This window comes from Callithrix jacchus, chromosome 3 (genome assembly GCF_049354715.1).
Source record: "Callithrix jacchus isolate 240 chromosome 3, calJac240_pri, whole genome shotgun sequence".
Lineage (NCBI taxonomy): Eukaryota > Metazoa > Chordata > Mammalia > Primates > Cebidae > Callithrix > Callithrix jacchus.
Window position 1 is genome coordinate 5999955 of NC_133504.1, and position 22834 is coordinate 6022788.

The 22834-nt window shown below is 40.3% G+C and overlaps 1 protein-coding gene across 7 annotated transcripts in view; it reads right to left on the reverse strand.

Annotated features, from left to right (window-relative positions):
* The window catches only part of CFAP96 (cilia and flagella associated protein 96), a 28124-nt gene that overhangs the window by 4152 nt on the left and 1138 nt on the right, over nucleotides 1-22834 (reverse strand). For all 7 annotated transcript variants that reach the window (XM_078366157.1, XM_035292525.3, XM_035292521.3 and 4 more), the window contains exons 2-6: nucleotides 21042-21232; nucleotides 18779-18998; nucleotides 12628-12765; nucleotides 12452-12527; nucleotides 1208-1387 (exon numbers count right to left, since the gene is read on the reverse strand). In XM_078366157.1, the coding sequence (XP_078222283.1) occupies nucleotides 1208-1387; nucleotides 12452-12527; nucleotides 12628-12765; nucleotides 18779-18998; nucleotides 21042-21144 (717 nt within the window). In that variant the 5' untranslated portion in view covers nucleotides 21145-21232. The remainder of the gene's footprint in view (nucleotides 1-1207; nucleotides 1388-12451; nucleotides 12528-12627; nucleotides 12766-18778; nucleotides 18999-21041; nucleotides 21233-22834) is intronic.

Here is a 22834-nt window from a genome sequence, read left to right on the forward strand (position 1 = left end):
GATAAAAACAGCATTTCAAAGTAATGGTGTTAAAAATGAATTATTCCATCAGTCATATTAGGAACAACTTGATTTTTAAAAAATCAGTTTTATTAAAGTCTAATTCACCTACGATAAACTATACTCCATTTAAAGTGTACAGTGCTATGAGTTTTGACAGATATCTACACCCTTGAAATCACAATTAAGATACAGAACATTTCCACCCTCTGCCCAAAGTGTCCTCACGCCCCAAACTAAATAAAAGCTGGATTCTTACCTCACTCCTTACATCAACATGTATTTTAGATAAATATCTAAATGCAAAAGGATCGGACTAATAGAAAAAATTAAGAGGACACATTATTCTAATATTGGTGGTAAAGAGAGCCATTCCGAAAATGACATAAACCTTACCAACCATGGACTGATCAATCTGACTACATCAACTTACTAAATTCCTGAACAGCACAAAACACCATAACCAAAGATCCAACAGATTTAAAAAACTATTTTTAACACAAATAACAAAAGTAGTACCCTAAATATATGAAGAGATCTTACAAGACATCTTACAGTATTGAAAACATAAACTTTGAAATACAAAGTCTGCAAGAAAAATGAACAGGCAATTTACAGAGAAAAAGTATAGACTAAGGTTCATGAGCTGAAGCATTTTCATTTTTATTAACACTTGTTAACTTCTGCAGTAGGGAGATCGTTCATTTTAATTACCATTTCAAAAACTAAAGGATGGTTTGGCTTTTTATGGTTTTAAGAGAAACTAGACCGAGGGTGTAGAGAAGCACTTCAAAAATTCATTTGAATTCGCCAGCGTGGTAGCACGAACCTGTAATCCCAGCTACTCTGGAGGCTGATATACAAGAAATGCTCGAACTCGAGAGGCGGAGGTTGCAGTGAGCCTAGATCATGCCACTGCACTTCAGCCTGGGCGACAGAGTGAGACCCCGTCTCAAAAAAAAAGAAAATCAGTATAAATTCAAATACATTTGAAGAGACTAATAATTACTTCATGACAAGAGCTTCATTATCCCCTACCCTATATTCATACTTGGTGATTTCATGTAATTTTATAAAAATGGGTGGCATGATTCTTGGTATCAGTACAAACAAAAGTTTATTATATACATGGGAAAAAAATCATTTGACAACAAGAGACAGTATTTCTTGATAATGCTTAATTTTTTTCATCCTAAAATTAACTTACCTTTTTACCCGGAGAAGAAGGTTTAAAAGTGGTTGAAATTGCTTCTTTCTTCTCTTCTTTTTTAATTGGTGGTAAAGGTTCCTCAGAAAAATAAGGGTTAGCATCAAAATAGTCCCTTGGGTGAAGATTTAACTTAAACGGTGCTCCTTTAAGTAAACGATGGTGTTCTTCATTCGCTTTCTGTAAATTTGAAATTGCATAGCATAAATTACACAAATTGAAAATAACCTAGAGTTAAATCTTTTACATTTTAATATAAACATGATTCTTAAATACATATTGCTAGGTGTACTTTTTTAAAACATTAATTTGCTAAGTTCTATTTTTATGATACAAAAGATATGCCTCCTTACAGACAAGCAGAACTATGATTATTCATTTTGGATACAAATTTATTCGTGGTACTGAGACCTTATCACCTGAACAAACCTGTAATAACTACCTGGGCAGTATGATGCGATATAAAAAGACTTGTCTCTAGTTCTAGCCCTTCCTGCTTTGTAGCATTTCAGAGAGACTCTGGGAAAGTTATCTTTTATTGTCACATCATCTTCAACTGTAAATAAGGACATTATTATTCCCCCTTAATATAATACATGAGATTATATGATTTTATATATAGGAGATGTATATAGAAAACATTTTTATAATTTTTAAAAATATTTTATATGTATATATGAGATTATACATTTATATGTATATATGTATGCATGTGTATATATGTATATAATATAAATATGCATATATATGTATGGATATTTGTACATATTTATATATGTATATATATATGTATATATAACATTTTCATAATATTTTTTGCTATCTAGTATTCAAAGCAAAACAGCACTTTTTTCCTATGTTGTAATCATTTCTATCAGAAATACTAAGTATAAAAATCACTGTCTATTAATAAAGTAGCAAAAAAATCACATTATGAAATATAGATTCCAAAAGACAACCATACAGTGACTATTGATACATTTTCCCTTTTTTGCAAATATAAAATCTGGTAAATAATCCAACAAACTGAACTGAAAACACGTGATAAATGAAATCTACAACAGACAGTTACTTGAGAGAAGACTCCCTTCTGCTACTAGGACCCCACCGTGGCACTTTCCGAACCTTTCCCTCCGTTTGGAGTTTTCTCCTGCCCTTGCTTATCCTCCTCCTTTGTAGGACATTCATCCATCTTGGTGATCTGCTCTCCACCCTTCCATATCACAACAATGGGACTCAGCATTTATTCTATTGATCTTTCTGGGCAGTGTTCCGCAAAATGTAAGCGTCATGGGAATCACTTGATGAGTTATTTAAATTACAAATCACCAAGCCCTTCCCTCAAAGACTTTTGATGGCATTGGTCTGCTTGTACAGCCCATGAATCGGCAGTTTTACCAGTCGCCGTCAGTGACTCTCATGCATGTGATTATAATGTAATGTTTTAGGGTCACTTTGTGCTAGAGCACGGCCACCTTTAGCAGAAGAGTACTGGATTTGTTTTACCAACCCTGCCCTGGAATGTTCAGTTGAGTACTGATCAGCAGATGTGTGAGAAACTATTGAAAGCCATAAAGAACCACCTGAAACAATGTGAGGCAACAGTGTCTGGCTCTCACACAGAACTGGGAATTGTGCTGGTTGCCATCAGCTGTGCAAGAAAACTTGATTACAGGGCATCGGATGAAGTGCCTAGAAAGGTCTTGCCTCACCAGTGGGGAATAATTAGCCCTAGATTGATCATAGCTCCTATCACCCCTAACAAATCTTAAATGCAAGACCTGAAAAAATAAAAACCATTGCTAAGTAATCTGACAGCATTCCAGAACAAAGCCCGAGAATATTTATAAGAATACAAAAACAGCCTGGCACAGTGGCTCACGCCTATAATCCCAGCACTTTGGGAGGCCAAGGCGGGTGGGTCACGAGGTCAAGAGATCGAGACCATCCTGGTCAACAAGGTGAAATCCCGTCTCTACTAAAAATACAAAAATTCGCTGGGCATGGTGGCTCGTGCCTGTAATCCCAGCTACTTGGGAGGCTGAGGCAGGAGAATTGCTTGAACCCAGGAGGCAGAGGTTGCGGTGAGCCGAGATCATGCCATTGCACTCCAGTCTGGGTAACAACAGCAAAACTCTGTCTCAAAAAAAAAAAAAAAAAGAATACGAAAACATACAGCACTCAACAAAGTAAAATTCTCAGTATTTGACATCCAGTAAACAATTGCCAGAAATTCAAAGTAACAAAATATGACCCCCATACTGAGAAGAAAAATAAATTACTTAAAATTAACCAAGAACTAATATAGATGTTAGCATTAACAGAAAAGGGCATTACGACAGTAACCATATAATATTTGCTCAAAAAATTAAGTAGAGACATGTAAGACATTAAAAACACTCAAACTTCTAGAGAGCAAAACCATAATGTATGAGATTAAAAATACACTGGTTGACATTAACAGCAGATTGAAAGTTACAGAAAAATAAAGTGATTTTGAAGATGCATCAATAAAGATTATGCAAAATAAAATACGGAGAAGGAAAAAAGGACATTTTTTAAAGTTAATAGGGCATTGGTAAATTGTGGGACAATTTCAAGAGACCTAATACACATGTAACTGGAATCTCTGAAGTGGAAGAGAAAGACAGAGAGATAAAAAATATCTGAAGAAATAATAATGTAAATATTCCAAATTCAATTTGAAAAACTATAAACCCATAGATCCAAGATGCTCAACAAACCCCAAGCATAAGAAGGATGAAAGGAAAGAACACAAAGTCACATCATAATCAAACTAATTAAAAGTCATAAAAGGAAAAAAAAGTAGAGAAAAAAACACATTACATACAGAAGAACAAAACTGAGCAAGACAACACGTTTCTCATCAGAAACAATTCAAGCAGGAAGGCAGTGGAGTAACCTCTTAAAAATACTAAAAGAAAAAGATACATTTTGAAAATTACTTTTAGAATGTTAGCAAATCTAGGACCATAAAATTTCTGATTTATGCATAAGTTCTAAAAATGAGAATAAAAAAGCTTTTCCTGTTAAGAGAGAAAACTATCTTATAGCCAACAAATATAGGGTGAAAGATTAATTACTGAGCCACTGTAAAATTCCACTGTACATAGTGATGTAGTATGGATGCATTATTATTCCTATGGATGAAAAGTAGTTTACACACTATTTTATAAGAACCAAGGGTTCTGCCCAATTTAACAGAAAACTGTTCCTGAGTTTGGACATAGCCACTTGCAAAATTGGTCATTATTCTCTCACATTCCGCTGGTGCTTAAAATCACCATAGCAAAACTGTTAAAGCCTGCATGCTTATAAAAGCAAAAAACTATAAAGTGATTGCTGTTTAATGCTAAATGTCTAGATTACCTTGACTTTCCATTACAACCAGCTTTCCTTATGTTATCTTGATATTGTGAAATTATGTTCATATGGTTCTAAAATTAATTTTTTTATTTTTTTATGTTTTTTTCTATTTTTTTAATTGCATTTTACGTTTTGGGGTACATGTGAAGAACATGCAAGATTGTTGCATAGGTACACACATGGCAGTGTGATTTGCTGCCTTCCTCCCCTTCACCTCTATCTGGCATTTCTCCCCATGGTATCTCTCCCCAACTCCTCACCCCCCCCCCCGCTGTCCCTCCCCTATTTCCCCCCAACAGACCCCACTGTGTGATGCTCCCCTTCCTGTGTCCATGTGTTCTCATTGTTCAACACCCACCTATGAGTGAGAACATCTGGTGTTTGATTTTCTGCTCTTGTGTCAGTTTGCTGAGAATGATGGTTTCCAGGTTCAACCATGGCCCTACAAAGGACATGAACTCATTATTTTTGATGGCTGCATAATATTCCATGGTGTATATGTGCCACATTTTCCCTGTTCAGTCTATCATCGATGGGCATTTGGGTTAGTTCCAGGTCTTTGCTATTGTAAACTGTGCTGCAATGAACATGTGTCCTTATAGTAGAACGATTTATAGTCCTTTGGATACATACCCAGTAATGGGATTGCTGGGTCAAATGGAATTCCTATTTCTAGGTCCTTGAGGAATTGCCACACTGTCTTCCACAATGGTTGAGCTAATTTACACTCCCACCAACAGTGTAAAAGTGTTCCTATTTCTCCACATCCTCTCCAGCATCTGTTGTCTCCAGATTTTTTAATGATCGCCATTCGAACTGGCGTGAGATGGTATCTCAATGTAGTTTTGATTTGCATTTCTCTAATGACCAGTGATGATGAGCATTTTTTCATATGTTTGTTGGCCTCATGTTTGTCTTCTTTTGTAAAGTGTCTGTTCATATCCTTTGCCCACTTTTGAATGGGCTTGTTTGTTTTTTTCCTGTAAATCTGTTTTAGTTCTTTGTAAATTCTGGATATCAGTCCTTTGTCAGATGGGTAAACTGCAAAAATTTTTTCCCATTCTGTTGGTTGCCGATTCACTCTAATGACTGTTTCTTTTGCTGTGCAAAAGCTGTGGAGTGTGATTAAGTCCCATTTGTCTATTTTGGCTTTTGCTGCCAATGCTTTTGGTGTTTTTGGTCATGAAGTCCTTGCCTATGCCTATGTCCTGAATGGTTTTGCCTAGATTTTCTTCTAGGGTTTTTATGGTGCCAGGTCTTATGTTTAAGTCTTTAATCCATCTGGAGTTAATTTTAGTGTAAGGTGTCAGGAAGGAGTCCAGTTTCTGCTTTCTGCACATGGCTAGCCAGTTTTTCCAACACTATTTATTAAACAGGGAATCCTTTCCCCATTACTGTTTTTGTCAGGTTTGTCAAAGATCAGATGGTTGTAGATATGTGTTGCCTCTGAGGCCTCTGTTCTGTTCCATTCATCTATATCTCTGTTTTGGTACCATACCATGCTGTTTTGTTTACTGCAGCCTTGTAGTATAGTTTGAAGTCCAGTAGTGTGATGCCTCCTGCTTTGCTCTTTTTGCTTAGAATTGACCTGGCTATGCAGGCTCTCTTTTGGTTCCATATGAAGTTTAAGGTGGTTTTTTCCAGTTCTGTGAAGAAGATCATTGGTAGCTTGATGGGAATAGCATTGAATCTGTAAATTACTTAGGGCAGTATGGCATTTTCACAATATTGATTCTTCCTAACCATGAACATGGAGTGTTTCTCCATCTGTTTGTGTCCTCTCTTATTTCGTTGAGCAGTGGTTTGTAGTTCTCCTTGAAGAGGTCCTTTGTGTTCCTTGTTAGTTGTATTCCTAGGTACTTTATTCTCTTTGTAGCAATTGTGAATGGCAGTTCATTCTTGATTTGGCTTTCTTTCAGTCTGTTATTGGTGTATAGGAATGCTTGTGATTTCTGCACATTGCTTTTGTATCCTGAGACTTTGCTAAAGTTGCTTATCAGTTTCAGGAGATTTTGGGCTGAGATGATGGGGTCCTGTAGATATACAATCATGTCATCTGCAAACAGAGACAATTTGACTTCCTCCTTTCCTATTTCAATACCCTTTATTTCTTTTTCTTGCCTGATTGCTCTGGCTAGAACTTCCAGTACTATATTGAATAGGAGTGGTGAGAGAGGGCATCCTTGTCTAGTGCCAGATTTCAAAGGGAATGCTTCCAGTTTTTGCCCATTCAGTATGATATTGGCTGTTGGTTTCTCGTAAATAGCTTTTATTATTTTGAGATACATTCCATCAATACCTAGTTTATTGAGGGTTTTTAGCATAAAGGGCTGTTGAATTTTGTCAAAGGCCTTCTCTGCATCAATTGAGGTAATCATGTGGTTTTTGTCTTTGGTTCTGTTTATGTGGTGAATTACGTTTATAGACCTGCGTATGTTGAACCAGCCTTGCATCCTCGGGATCAATCCTACTTGATCATGATGGATAAGCTTTTTGATGTGCTGTTGCAATCGGCTTGCCAGTATTTTTTTTGAAGATTTTTGCATCTATGTTCATCATGGATATTGGCCTGAAGTTTTCTTTTCTTGTTGAGTCTCTGCTGGGTTTTGGTATCAGGATGATGTTGGTCTCATAAAATGATTTGGGAAAGATTCCCTCTTTTTGGATTATTTGGAGTATGTCTGGTAGAATTCAGGTATGAACCCATCTGAACCTGGGCTTTTTTTGGGTGGTAGGCTCTTAATTGCTGCCTCAACTTCAGACCTCGTTATTGTTCTATTCAGGGTTTCGACTTCTTCCTGGTTTAGGCTTGGGAGGACACAAGTGTCCAGGAATTTATCCATTTCTTCCAGGTTTACTAGTTTATGTGCATAGAGTTGTTTGTAATAATCTTTGATGATGGTTTGAATTTCTGTGGAATCAGTGGTGATATCCCTTTTATCATTTTTTATTGCTTCAATTTGGTTATTCTCTCTTTCCTTTTTTATTAATCTGGCTAGTGGTCTGTCTATTTTGTTGATCTTTTCAAATAAACACCTCCTGGACTTACTGATTTTTTGAAGGGTTTTTTGTGTCTCTATCTCCTTCAGTTCTGCTCTGATCTTAGTTATTTCTTGTCTTCTGCTAGGTTTTGAGATTTTTTGATCTTGCTCCTCTAGCTTTTTCAACTTCGATGATAGGGTGTCAATTTTAGATCTCTTCTTGCTTCTCGTGAGGGCACTTATTGCTATATATTTTTCTCTACAGACTGCTTTAGTGTCCCAGAGATTCTGGTATGTAGGTCTTCATTCTCGTTGGTTTTAAAAAACATCTTTATTTCTGACTTCATTTCATTGTTTATCCAGTCAACATTCAAGAGCCAGTTGTTCAGTTTCCATGAAGCTGTGTGGTTCTGAGTTAGTTTTCGAATTCTGAGTTCTAACTTGATTGCACTGTGGTCTGAGACTGTTATTATTTCCGTTCTTTTGCATTTGCTGAGGAGTGATTTACTTCCAATTACGTGGTCAGTTTTAGAGTAGATGTGATGTGGTGCTGAGAAGAACTTATATTCTGTTGATCTGGGGTGGAGAGTTTTGTAAATGTCTATTAGGTTGCTTGTTCCAAGTCTGAGTTCAAGTCCTGGATATGCTTGTTAATTTCTGTCTGGTTGATCTGTTAATTTCTGTCTGGTTAATCTTGACAATGGGGTGTTAAAGTCTCCCACTATTATTGTGTGGGAGTCTAAGTCTCTTTGTAAGTCGTTAAGAACTTGCCTTATGTATCTGGGTGCTCCTGTATTGGGTGCAAATATATTTAGGATCGTTAGCTCTTCTTGTTGCATCAATCCTTTTACCATTATGTAATGTACTTCTTTGTCTCTTTTGATCTTTGTTGCTTTAAAGTCTATTTTATCAGAGATGAGAATTTCAGCTCTTGCTTTTTTTACTCTCCATTTGCTTCATAAATCTTCCTCCATCCCTTTATTTTGAGCCTTTGTGTATCCTTGCATGAGAGATGGATTTCCTGGATACAGCACACCGATGGGTTTTGGCTTTTTATCCAATTTGCCAGTCTGTGTCTTTTGATTGGGGCATTTAGTCCATTTACATTTAGGGTTAATATTGTTATGTGTGAATTTGATCCTGCCATTTTGATGCTAGCTGGCTGTTTTGCCCATTAGTTGATGCAGATTCTTCATTTTGTTGATGGTCTTCACCATTTGGTATGTTTTGGAGTGGCTGGTACTGGTTGTTCCTTTGTATGTATAGTGCCTCTTTCAGGAGCTCCTGTAAAGCTGGCCTGGTGGAGACAAAATCTCTGAGTACTTGCTTGTTCACAAAGGATTTCATTTTCCCTCCACTTATGAAGCTTAGTTTCGCTGGATATGAAATTCTGGGTTGAAAGTTCTTTTCTTTAAGGATGTTGTACGGTTTCTGCTAAGAGATCTGCTGTGAGTCTAATGCACTTCCCTTTGTGCATAACCCAACCTTTCTCTCTGGCTGCCCTTAGCATTTTCTCCTTCATTTCAATCCTAGTGAATCTGACGATTATGTGCCTTGGGGTTGCTCTTCTTGAGGAATATCTTTGTGGTGTTCTCTGTATTTTCTGGACTTGAATATTGGCCTGCCTTGCTAGGTTGGGGAAGTTTTCCTGGATAATATCCTGAAAAGTATTTTCCAGCTTGGATTCATTCTCTTCGTCACATGCAGGTACACCTATCAAACGTAGATTAGGTCTTTTCACATAGTCCCATATTTCTTGGAGACTTTGTTCGTTCCTTTTTACGCTTTTTTCTCTAATCTTACCTTCTCATTTTATTTCATTGAGTTGACCTTCGACCTCTGATATCCTTTCTTCTGCTTGGTCAATTCGGCTGTTGAAACTTGTGCATGCTTCGCAAAGTTCTCGTGTTTTTCAGCTGCATCAATTCACTTATATTCCTCTCTAAGTTGTCCATTCTTGTTAGCATTTCGTCAAATCTTTTTTCAAGGTTCTTAGTTTCTTTGCATTCGGTTAAAACATGTTCTTTGGTACAGAGAGTTGGTACCAGTTTGGCCCAGGAGTTGGTACAGAGCTGAATCAAGTGCAGCAGACTGTTGAAATCACAGAAGATCTATAAAGAGAGGAGTCAGTGTGGTTGACGATTCCTGGAGATGGGACCAAAGCCTGTGGCTAGGGGTGTGCTCCAGGGAAATGTGTAAGAGTCTTCATCTTCCACACCAGCCTCTGGCTCTGCTCCATGGTTTTTCCATAGTAACTTTCATCCTACTGACTCTCTACCTGCACTCTGTACAGACAACTACTATACCGGGCAGGACATTGGCCAGTTATGTGGCCTTAGGCCTTCATGATTGAGGCCATGGCATAAAATCCTCACTGGTCAGGTGTAGCCACAAGTTAGCTCAGCTCACACAGATCAGGTTGGAATGGGAGTGGCTGATTGATTAAAAGTTAGGATTTCCTTGGCCTAAAGCACACATATTGCCTGAAATCTTCCTTCATCTCTAGGCCCTAGGACAGGATTAAGGCTGGGACTGGGTTTTCAGGAAGTCCACAGGTTGAGTAAAAAAAAAGAACATGTTCTTTTAGCTCACAGAAGTTTCTCATTACCCACCTTCTGAAGTCTGATTCCGTCATTTCATCACACTCATTCTCCATCCAGCCTCGTTCCCTTGCTGGTGAGGAGTTGTGATCCCTTGTAGGAGGAGAGGTGTTCTGGTTTTGGGTGTTTTCCTCCTTTTTGTGCTGGTTTCTTCCCATCTTTGTGGATTTATCCACCTGTTGTCTTTGTAGTTGCTGACTTTCAGATTGGGTCTCTGAGTGGACATCCAGTTTGTTGATGAAGTTATTTCTGTTTCTTATTTTTCCTTCTAACAGTCTGGCCCCTCTGCTGTAGGACTGCTGAGGTCCACTCCAGTCCTGCTTGCCTGAGGATCACCTGCAGCAGCTGCAGAACAGTCAGGGTTGCTACCAGTTTCTTCTTCTGCTATCTTTGTCCCAGAAGGATACCCGCCAAATGTCAGTCTGATCTCTCCTTTATGAGGTGACTCTTTGGATATACAGGGGTCAGGGAGCTGCTTGAGGAGATAGTCTGTCCTTTATAGGAACTCAAGTGCTGAGCTGTGAGCTCCGTTGTTCATTCAGAGCTGCTGGGCAGGTACGTTTAAGTCTGCTGCAGCAGAACTCATAAACGCCCCCCTTTTTTTTTCCCAGGTGCTCTGTCCTGGGGTGTTAGGGCTTTATTTATGAGTTTCCATTGTGCTGCTGCCTTTTATTTTCAGGGTTGCCCTGCCCAGCAAGGAGGCAGCCTAGTCACTGCCTGCCTGCAGAGGCTTTGCTGAGCTGCTGTGGGCTCCGCCCAGCTGCCGTGTGAACTTCCCTACAGTCCTATTTATATGGGGGTATTTAGAACTGCCTTGGCAATGGTGGCCCACCTCTATTGATGGACTCTCTCTTTAATGGCAGGTTGCCTTGGCAATGGTGGGCTGCCTCAGCAATGGCGGACTACCTCCATAGTGACGGAGTGCCTCAGTAGTGGTGGACGCCCCTTCCCCACAGAGCCAGACTGTCCAGGGTTCAGCTGTGCTTGCTGTGAAACTCTCAATCCAGAGAGTTTCTGATTGCTGTTCTTTTGTAGGGGTGGGACCAGCCAAGCCTGATCACCTGGCTCCCTGCCTCAGAGCCTTTTTTTTTTCTTTTTAGTTGAACAGTCAACTCTCTCCTAGGTGTTCCAGTCACCTGTTGAAAAGGCGCCGGGACCTCTGCGATTTCCCATGCGGCAACTCACTGCACCGGCTTAAACAGCGGCGCTGAGATTTGTGGCGCTTTCTTTGCCCAGGAATCTCCTGGCCTGGCTCCCTGTTCAGTCCCTTTTTTAATCAGATGAATGGGCGACTTCCCGGGGCTCGAATCGCCAGCTAAAAGGGCACCTGGACCAGTGTATTTTGTATGGAGAACCGCCGTGCCTGGGCGTGACAAAGCAGCCACGCCAGGCAAAGCAGCCGCGCCAGCCAAAACAGCCGCGCCGGCCAAAACAGCCGTGCCGGCCAAAACAGGCACACTGGTGACCTGTGGGGCTCCTCTGCCTGGGAATCTCCTGGTCTATGGGCAATAAAAATCCATCTGGAAATGCGGCGTCCACTCACCCTCTGCACTTTCACTGGGAGCTGCAATCCTGAGCTGCTCCTAAAGGGCCATCATCTTGGTTCTAAAATTTATAAGAGTTCCTTTATTTATTTACACACAGACATTCCCCATATAAGTGAACAAGTCTCATCATAAGTCAAGTATTGTACACAGTGAGAGGCATGTGCTAGTACATTTAGTTTTTATCTCTGCCACTTAATAAAGTGAGCAGTTTTCTCCTATCCGTTAACTCTCTCTCCTCATAGGATTCATCCATCTTCTAACTTCCACTTTTTCCCACCACCCTACCATTCATTCCTCCATCCCATGTGCTCATCATATCATAATGGCTTCTTGATCAGCCCAAAAGTATTGCCATTACTTTGCAGGCACAGACAGTAGGATGCGGTGGGAATATGGCTAAGAGTCAGGATATGACCCTTTACTTAAAATAGAACATAGTTGATCAGGCCAGGTTAATAGGAGTTTCAAAGCTGGTGTAGAGAGATGTAAAATACATGTGGTAAGTCACTGCAAGAGATAAAATCATCCCGGAAGGAGCTGAGAGGATCTACAGCGAGATATGAAAATCTAATAAAAGGGTGAAATCATCACTATTCATATACATGAGTTTGCCACTGCCTCAGTGACACAAATAGATAGAACAAAACAAAATTTGATTTCAAGTGAATTATTAATATCAAGTTAACTAAATAAAAGAAAAATTGAAACATTCAAAAGAGATTATTTTACCTTATAATTTTGTTTTGGTGCGTCATAGAAGTCGTCAGCGTGTGAAAACTGTTTCCCTATGGTAACATTTGCATAGCTAAGGAAGCAAGGTAAGTAATGGTGACTTCAGAGTTCAGAAATTGAATGTTTAAAAATGTCAAAACAAATCATACGACAAAGTATTAAAAACAGCTTACCCATATCCAGTTCCTTTCTTTCCCGGGCTGGTGTATAAATTCTTTCCAGGTGCCTCATATTTTTTTCGAGGTCTCGGCTGTGCGCTGAAGAACGGGACTGGGCCACCTATTGTTCCATAGTAGCTTCCTAAGCCACATCTTATATACGATGTTTTGACGTTTTAAAAGGAGGAGGTTAAAATGGCAAATTTTAAGTCTATAAGGAAATAGAGCAAGGATAATGCAGAGAAAGGAGAACTATGCACAGACAGGCATAATTTACCCAGAACACGATTTAACGCAAGTATTAAAGGTCACTATATTTAGAATTTATTAAAAGCCTGCAGTTCCAGGGGTGGGCGTGGTGGTTCACAGGTAATCCCAGTATTTTGGGAGGCTGAGCTGGCCAGTCACCTGTGGTTAGGAATCTGAGACCAGCCTGGCCAGCGTGGCAAAACCCCATCTTCACTAAAAATACAAAAAAGTAGATGGACATGGTGGCCTGTGCCTGTAGTCCCAGCTGCTCAGGAGGCTGAGGCAGGAGAATAACTTGAACCTGGGAGGTGGAGGTTACAGTGAGCCGAGATCACGCCACTGCACTCCAGCCTGGATAACAGAGCACGACCCCATCTCACATACATGCACACATACATACTTGCCTATGGTTCCATAATTCGGTATTGAATAAGTGCCTGTATGAGGGTATCTTATTTATAACACCAGTCTCTCTTTTTGGAAACACTTTCTGCATCCACTAAATTACAGATGTTTTTCACATATCTGTGAATTTTCTTTTTAAAAAAAGGAAAGCTTGTCTAATTATAAAACTGTTATTATTTCTTGGCTGACAGATGAATATAAGCATATTATAAACTAATATATTATGGTAGCAATTCCCAATTATTACCACATGGGTAAAAGTTTATCACAGGCAGGAGAAAAGACTGAAAAATAGGAAAAAGTTATTTCAAGGGTAAAATACATATATATTCCATGAAAAAGAAAGAAAGTAGTGAAGGTTAAAAAAAAATCACCTTTTTGAATTTATAGCTAAGAAAATGAAAAAGTTCAAGAAACAGTAATAATAACAATAAATAAACAATTCAAATCTATCAAACGTGTCAAAAGGTAGAAAAAGATAAAATTAAATAAAAGAAGAAAATCCTCAGGAGAACGATCCAAGATGGCCGATCGCTAACAACCCCGGATTGCAGCTCTCAGGGAAGGCGCGGAGAACTAGAGGACGCCACACTTTCAGACAAATTCTGGTCGCTCACGGAGCAGAAGATCCCCCAGTGGAGGAAACACACGGTGGCCAGTGCGACTCTCATGGCCGGCGCAGCGGTTCCACCAGCACCTCGGCGCAGCAGCTCTCGGAGCAAAGTAAACAGGTTCAGAGGACCCGCATGGGTCCCCAGCAGGACACCAGAGCCCGGCGCAGCGGCTGCAATAGCACCTCGGCTTGGCAGCACTCGGCGCAGAGTAAACGGGACCGGTTCCCCTTCTGACCGAGGTTTGGAGCCCCGGGAAGGCAGAGTCACCTACTACGGACACAAGAAGGAAGCCAGACAGGAGAATCCTGGGCAGAAAAGCACCATCAGTTTTAACGCAGCTGCTCTGGCCCTGGGAACTAAAAACCTGGACGCCCACTCAAGAGACCTAATCTGAACGTTGGTAATTTCAAAGACGACAGGAGGATAAATTTACAATGACGGGAAGAAACCAGCGTAAAAAAGCTGAGAATACTCAAAGTCAGAACGCCTCTCCCTCTAAAGATGATCACAGTTCCACAGCAACAATGGAACAAGGCTTGATGGAGAACGAGCGCATCCTGATGACAGAATCACTCTTCAGGGAATGTATAATAACAAACTTCTGTGAGTTAAAAGAACATGTTGTAGCCCAACGTAAAGAAACTAGGAACTTTGAAAAAAAGGTTTAATGAAATCCTATTGAGAATAGACAACTTAGAGAGGAGTATGAGTGAATTAATGGAACTGAAGAATACAATACAGGAACTCCGAGAAGTATGCACAGGTTTAAACACTCGAATTGTTCAAGCAGAAGAAGGGATATCAGAGGTCAAAGTCCAACTTAATGAAATAAAACGTGAAGAAAAGATTAGAGAAAAAAGGATAAAAAGGAATGAGCAAAGTCTCCAAGAAATGTGCGACTTTGTGAAAAGACCAAATTTACGTTTGATAGGTGTACCTAAATGCGACGGAGAGAATGAATCCAAGCTGGAAAATACCCTTCAGGATATTATTCAGGAAAATTTTCCTAAACTAGCAAAGCAAGTCAACATTCAACCCCAGGTAATACAGAGAACACCACAAAGATATTCCTCAAGAAGAGCAACCCCAAGGCACATAACTGTTAGATTCACCAGGGTTGAAACGAAGGAGAGGATACTAAGGGCAGCCAGAGAGAAAGGTCAGGTTACCCACAAAGGCAAGCCTATCAGACTTACAGCAGATCTCTCAGCAGAAACTCTACAAGCCAGAAGAGAGTGGGGGCCAATATTCAACATCTTCAAAGAACAGAACCTTCAGCCCAGAATTTCATATCCAGCCAAACTAAGCTTCACAATTGAAGGAAAAATAAAATCTCTTATGAACAAGCAAGAACTCAAGAGATTTTATTACCACCAGGCCTGCTTTACAAGAGCTTCTGAAAGAAGCATTACACACAGAAAGAAACAACCAGTATTAGCCTTTCTAAAAATACACCAAAAAGTAAAGAGCACCAACATAAAGAAGAATTTACATCAACAAATGGATAAAACAGCCAGTCAACATCAAATGGCAGTAACCCTAAATTTAAATTGACTAAATGTCCCAATCAAAAGACACAGCCAAAACCCAACGGCATGTTACATCCAGACCTGTTTCACATGCAAGGATACACAAAGACTCAAAACAAAGGGATGGAGAAAGATTTACCAACCAAATGGAGAGCAAAAATAAATAATAAATAAATAAAAAGCAGGAGTTGCAGTTCTTGTATCGGATAAAATAGATTTTAAAGCAACAAAGATATAGTGGTAAAAGGATCAATGCAACAACAAGAGCGAATGATCCTAACACCCAGATAGGAGACATAGATTCAATGAGACAGAAAATTAATAAGGATATCAAGGACTCGAACTCAGATCCGGAACAAGTAAACTTAATAAATATTCATAGAGCTCTCCACTTCAAATACACAAAATATACATTCTTGTCAATACCACATCACACCTACCCATAAGCTTAAATGAAACATTGATTGGCCATCATTAATACCCAATTTTTTTCAAAATAAAGCAATATTTCCATTTACTCTCCCTCTTTCTCTTCCTCTTTCTTCCTCTCCTTTACTTATTTTTTTTTCTTTCCTTCTCTCAAAAAAAAAGAAATCAACTTGTAAACCTCTAGATCCAGGTCGGCAATGTCTCTCTCATTGCTTGATTTCCTTCCTTCCCTTCCCTCCCTCCCCACTTCCTCCCTTCCTTCCTTCCTTCATCCCTACCATCCTTCTTCCCTCCCTTCCTGCCTTCCTCCCCCCTCCCCCCACCCAAAAAAAGAAGAAAATCCTCAATCTTTTTTTTTTTTTTGAGACAGGGTCTCACTCTGTTGCCCAGGCTGGGGTGCAGTGGTGTGATCACTGCTCACTGTAGCCTCAAACTCCCTGGTTCAAGTGTTCCCCACAACCTCAGTCTCCCAAGTAGCTGGGACTAAAGGCATGCATTACCATGCTGGGCTAATTTTTGTATATTTTGTAGAGATGGGGTTTTGCCCTGTTGCCCAGACTGATCTCAAACTCCTAGACTCAAGCAATCCATTCACCTCAGCCTCCCAAAGTGCTGGGATTACAGGCGTGAGCCACTGAACCCACCAAAAATCCTCACTCTTTGTGTGTGTGTGTGTGTGTGTGTGTGTGTGTGTTTTTGAGACAGAGTTTCGCTCTTGTTACCCAGGCTGGAGTGCAATGGTGCGATCTCTGCTCACCGCAACCTCCGCCTCCTGGGTTCAGGCAATTCTCCCGCCTCAGCCTCCTGAGTAGCTGGGATTACAGGCACGCGCCACCGTGCCCAGCTAATTTTTTGTATTTTTAGTAGAGACGGGGTTTCACCATGTTGACCAGGATGGTCTCGATCTCTTGACATTGTGATCCACCCACCTCGGCCTCCCAAAGTGCTGGGATTACAGGCTTGAGCCCCCGTGCCCAGCCATGTTTTCTTTTATTTTTGAGACAGAGTCTCACTCTGTTACCCAGGCTGGAGTGCAGTGACACGATCTCGGCTCACTGCAACCTCTATCTCCCAGGTTCAAGTGATTCTCCTGCCTCAGCCTCCCGAGCAGCTGGGATTACAGGTCACCGCCACCAAGCCCAGCTAATTTTTATATTTTGACTAGAGACGAGATTTCGCCATGTTGGCCAGACTGATCTCAAAATTCTGACCTCAGGTCAACCGCCCAACTCAGCCTCCAAAGTGCAGGGATTACAGGCATGAGCCACCGTGCCCAGCCACAAATCCTCACTCTTTTTTTTTTTGAGACGGAGTTTCGCTCTTGTTACCCAGGCTGGAGTGCAATGGTGCGATCTCGGCTCACCGCAACCTCCGCCTTCTGGGTTCAGGCAATTCTCCTGCCTCAGCCTCCTGAGTAGCTGGGATCACAGGCACGTACCACCATGCCCAGCTAATTTTTTATATTTTTAGTAGAAACGGGGTTTCACCATTTTGACCAGGATAGTCTCGATCTCTTGACTTCATGATCCACCTGCCTTGGCCTCCCAAAGTGCTGGGATTACAGGCTTGAGCCACCGCCCCCGGCCAATCCTCACTCTTAATAGAGACAATAATTTTGGCTGACATTGCCTACTGGAATTAGAAGGAAGTACAACTTATCCAAACGTACTTTAACTTGTCTCAAAAAATACAGTAAATAAGCACAAAATTAGACTTCAGTTATCTATCAAATTAATAAATTGAGTTAAAGCTACTGAGTGTGAGCAAACATTACATTTTAAATCTCAGTTATGAAACATTACATTGACTACATGGTCTAATGTTAAACTACTTGAATGGTAAGAAGAAAAGATCCCTCACATTGACAGCTGTCATAACTAAGATACTGTTAAACCCCATGAGTATAGCTTCCCAATAATTTTAAAATCATGTATCTTTGATCAATTATTTTCTTTATCAAAAAAGAATTTCTGGCCAGGCACAGTGGCTCACACCTGTAATCCCAGCACTTTGGGAGGCCAAGTTGGGCAGATCACTTGAGGTCAGGAGTTCAAGACCAGCCTGGCCAACGTGGTAAAATCCCATCTCTGTTAAAAATACAAAAATTAGCCAGGCATGGTGGCATATGCCTATAATCCTAGCTAATAGGGAGACTGAGGCAGGCGAATCACTTGATCCCAGGAAGCAGAGGTTGCAGTGAGCTGAGATCACGCCATTGCACTCCAGCCTGGGCAAGAGAGCAAGATTCCATCTCAAAAAAAAAAAATTCTCTTAATTCCACTTTTTTTCTTTTAGACAAGGTCTCACTCTGACATGCAGGCTGGAGTACAGTGGCTTAATCACAGCTCACTGTGACTTCATACTCCTGGGCTCAAGGGACCCTCTCACCTCAGCCTCCTGAGTAGCTAGGACTACAGGCACCTGCTATCGCACCCAGCTAACTTTTTAATTTTTGTAGAGATGGAATCTCATTATATTGCCCAGGCTGATCTCAAACTCCTGGCCTCAAGCAATCCTCCCAGCTCGGCCTCCAAAAGTGCTGGGATTACAGGCATGAGCCACTGCACCCAGCTTCATATTTTTATTTATTCTTAACAGCAGAAAAAATAGTCAAGGACATAGACATAATAATTAAAGGGAATTTTTTTTTTCAGTATGACTTTTGCAAGGTTTTTTAACAAATTTTATTCAGGTTGTTCTTACTATATCAACAAATAGACCACAGTGCTATAATAGATAATCCAAACTTTAATATGATGAGAATGTATTTAATCCAGATTACTTTTCGATCTAAACCATCCAATACAACTACCTCCACCTAAGACAAACTAAGAATAATACTTAAAAATTCACTTTACATAAGTAAGTCCTACAGAAAAACAAACATTTAATTTAGGGATAAAGGTGCAAACAATCTAAGACGTTTCCCAGAACACTTACGGCTTTTTATCCCCACTACTGGGGAGGAAGGCTTTGCTTAGATTCTTTTTGGCTGCTTGCATCATGTCCCGTCTCTTCACTTGATTCAGATTTACGTAGCCTTCACCTTCAAAAATCCTTACAAAATGGGGATCGAAATAACCTGCCTGAAGATTGGACATTGCTTTGGATCCCCCAGGTAGCATCTGTTTGTTTTTGCTTGCAGCCTCATTAAAGGGTCCTTTAAAAATACATTAGGAATGTTATAATTTTGAGCTTACTCTCAATTAAAGGACATGACAAATAAGAGAACAATTTCCCTGAAAGCCCTGTGTGAATGACTATCTTGACAATAAGACCTAAGAGGTGTTCATCAAAACATTTTCTTTTTTTTTTTTTGAGTCGGAGTTTCGCTCTTGTTACCCAGGCTGGAGTGCAATGGCGCGATCTCGGCTCACCGCAACCTCCGCCTCCTGGGTTCAGGCAATTCTCCTGCCTCAGCCTCCTGAGTAGGTGGGATTACAGGCACGCGCCACCATGCCCAGCTAATTTTTTCGTATTTTTAGTAGAGACGGGGTTTCACCATGTTGACCAGGATGGTCTCAATCTCTTGACCTCGTGATCCACCCGCCTCGGCCTCCCAAAGTGCTGGGATTACAGGCGTGAGCCACCGCGCCCGGCCCAGGCTCAAAACATTTTGATGTTTAAGGTCTTGGTTATACACTCTGAGTTTTAGAGCTGGTAGAGACCTTAAAGTTACCTAATTCAATGTTTCTCCAACTATATACCAGGAAGCATTGTGTGAGATGCCAGTAAGAGTAGTGCGCAGGTTGAAGAGAAGGGTGTTTCATGCTCAAACGGAAGCAGTTCCTCTCTAGGGCATACACTTAAGACACATGAGAGTCTATGGCTACTAAAAGACATTAGCAAGAATGTTCATAGCAGTTTTGTTCATAATAATTAAAAACATAAAACAGCCCAAATGTCCATCAATGGGAGAACAGATTTTTAAACTGTGGAATTTACACAATGAAATACTAGTAGCCCAGTAGTTTTTTAAAGGCTGTTTTAATAAGTATTTAGAACTTCTTTCATAATTTAGATCTAGGAGAGCTCTATTTGAGGATAGCTTTGGTAATGTGTAGAATGTTTTGAAGTGCACACAATCCTTAATTCAACTGGCTATTAAAATGTGAATCTGTATCATCGACTTTTTTAAAGTTTTTTTTTTTTTTTAGTCTCCTTCTGCCACCGAGGCTGGAATGCAGTGGTGTGATCATGGCTCACTGTAGCCTCAGCCTCTTGGGATCACCTGCCTGCCTCAGCCTTCCAAGTAGCTGAGAATACAGGCACATGACACCATGCCTAGGTAATTTTTCTATTTTTTGTAGAGACAGGGTCTCACTATGTTGTCCAAGCTTGTCTTGAACTCCTGGCCTCAAGCAATCCTCCTGCCACCACCTCCCAAAGTGCTGGGATTACAGCTGTGAGCCACCACATCTGGCCAACCTCAATTTTTGAAAAGGTAATACATTCAAATAGTTCCAAATTCAAAAGTTCAAACATTTTCACAAGAAGTCTTTTTCCCATACTTGGCCACCCAATTCTGCTTCCACAGGCAAAGAGATAATCATTTTGTTTCCCAAAGAATGTTCAGGTATGTTCCAGTGAATGTTTTCATATACATCCTTTTTTATTTTTTCAAATGCTCTCTCAGAAGAATCACACTGTTAATTCTTAGCACACTGTGTATACTATTGTGCACCTTGCTTTTTTATTTAATAATGTATCTTGGAGGTGTCTCCAAATCAGTGTTTTATTTTGTACTATTATTTAGAAGTAATTGGATATCCAAAAATTGAACTGAGACATTTAAATATTCATATATATTAGCTCTTTTTATTACTTCTGACTTTCCTAAACACCCCTCAGCCATTCATTTGCATTGCATTTCTCAGGAAGGTAATAATGAATGGCCTTCTTGGACGCAAACGCAAATACTGTTTGCATGAGGGAGTGTCCCATCTAAGCAAAATATCCTGGGAGAAAACTGCCAGGCACCTTTGGAAAGAAAGAAAATCACCCATGAGGACAACAAATGAGGATAAGAAGCCTAATAAAAAGAGATTCTTATTCCCATAAAATAAAGTTCTTGTTAACCCACTTTAGAAATAAATGCTTTAAATTATAAACTCTTAAAATATCATTTGATTTAAATATTAAATTCAAATTTTATATAGAAAATACCCACTATTCCTCCATAGAGAAAACCAAATATACTTACGATTAAATGGTGACACGTATTTATCACCCACAGTAATATATTCCATTTCACTAAAGAGGCCAATCCTTTCCATGTCCGTTTTCCCTCCTCTCTCCACAGGCATGGTGGCTTCTTGTGGTGGTGCCCTCTATACTGCTGACTTCAAGAGGTTCCTTAGGGTCACTTCTTTTATAGCAAAATCCTGCTTTACACTGACAATAAAAATAAAGGGGAAAAGTTTAGGAAAAAAGTGATTATTGATTTTCAGTTCTAATTACTTCCAACTTCCAGTCTAGGAGTTTTGTGTTTTGTTTTTGTGTTTGTCTGTTTGTTTTGAGATGGAGTTTCACTGTCGCCCAGGCTGCAGTGCAATGGCACCATCTTCACTCACTGCAACCTCCACCTCCCGGATGGAAGTGATTCTCCTGACTCAGCCTCCCAAGTAGCTGGGATTACAGGCGTATGCCACCACGAGAGGCTAATGTACTTTTAGTAGAGACGAGGTTTTACCATGTTGGCCCAGACTGGTCTTGAACTCCTGACCTCAGGTGATCTACCCACCTCTGCCTCCCAAAGTGTTGGGATTACAGGCGAGAGCTACTGTGCCATGCCAGGTCAAGAGTTTTAAGGTTTACTATAAAATAATAGTCTCCTACTCTGTGGGGAAAGAATCTACTCTGTGGGGCTGGGGGAGAATACTGGGACTCACAATTGTCCATATGAGCCTCCCCCTTGACTCTCCATGTGAAGTGCCCACAAATTACAAAGGATTGTGTAAAATATCATCTGCTGCACTGCCATTTATCTGTTGGAAATAATTATTAGTATATAGTGTATTATAAACAGATCCTTTTGAGAAGTTCAGGGTAGGTTTTAAATTAATTATATAAAGGCAGACATTTTTACAGTTTAGCTAAAATGATTTCAGCATCCTGCATTGTCCCTTATACTGAAAATATAACTGTTTTCAGAATGCATCCAGATACTACCCTACAATGCCTGAGGTTGTTTTTGAAGTTTAAATAAATTTAAGAAGTGTGCCACTGGTAAATTATAAAGGGAATGGGGAAGAGTACAATGATTTCGGCAATAAAAACAAGAACAAAAACGAAAATTCTACAATGATTTCTGAGTAATTTGTTAATGGGCATACTTCAACTCTGAGCTTTCTTTGGAAATGACCACTTCAAACGAAGGTGAAATATTAAACATGCAACGCCTTATTTAAAAATTAACGTATTTTTAGTAGAGACAGGGTTTCACTGTTGGCCAGGCTGGTCTTGAATCCCAGAGTGCTGGGATCACAGGCGTGAGCCACCGCGCCCGGTCTTTTAACTTAAATTTAGAGCAAGCTGTTTCAGTGCCTCTTTGCAAGCCTGCCTGAAACAGTGGCTCACCTGAGCATGAATCACTGCTAATGTATAACATCAAAGGGGTAAGTGAAGATTCATTTTAAACTAAACACAAGCAAACATAACACCCTTCCCCACATCCTGCCTCTTCCACTGATCAGAGACGCTTTACAACCAAATTCCAGTCAAGATGCAGTACTTTGATTTACTGTATATTTCAAAGCTCCACCCCACCGCCCAATCACAAAGGAGTCCTGTGCTGCTACTGGGGCCTAAAGGTCTCAGGTCCTGTATCCGCCCGCCTCATCTGTCACCATGGAAACCCCCTCGTGGCCCCTGGGCTGCAATTGTCCTCTTTCCGTCCTTAGGCTGGGCTGTCTCCAGCAGCAGGACCATCGTCCATGCCGTTTCTCTTTAGGCAGCTACGTCAGCACGCAGACCCTTTCGCTCCCAACCCACCCC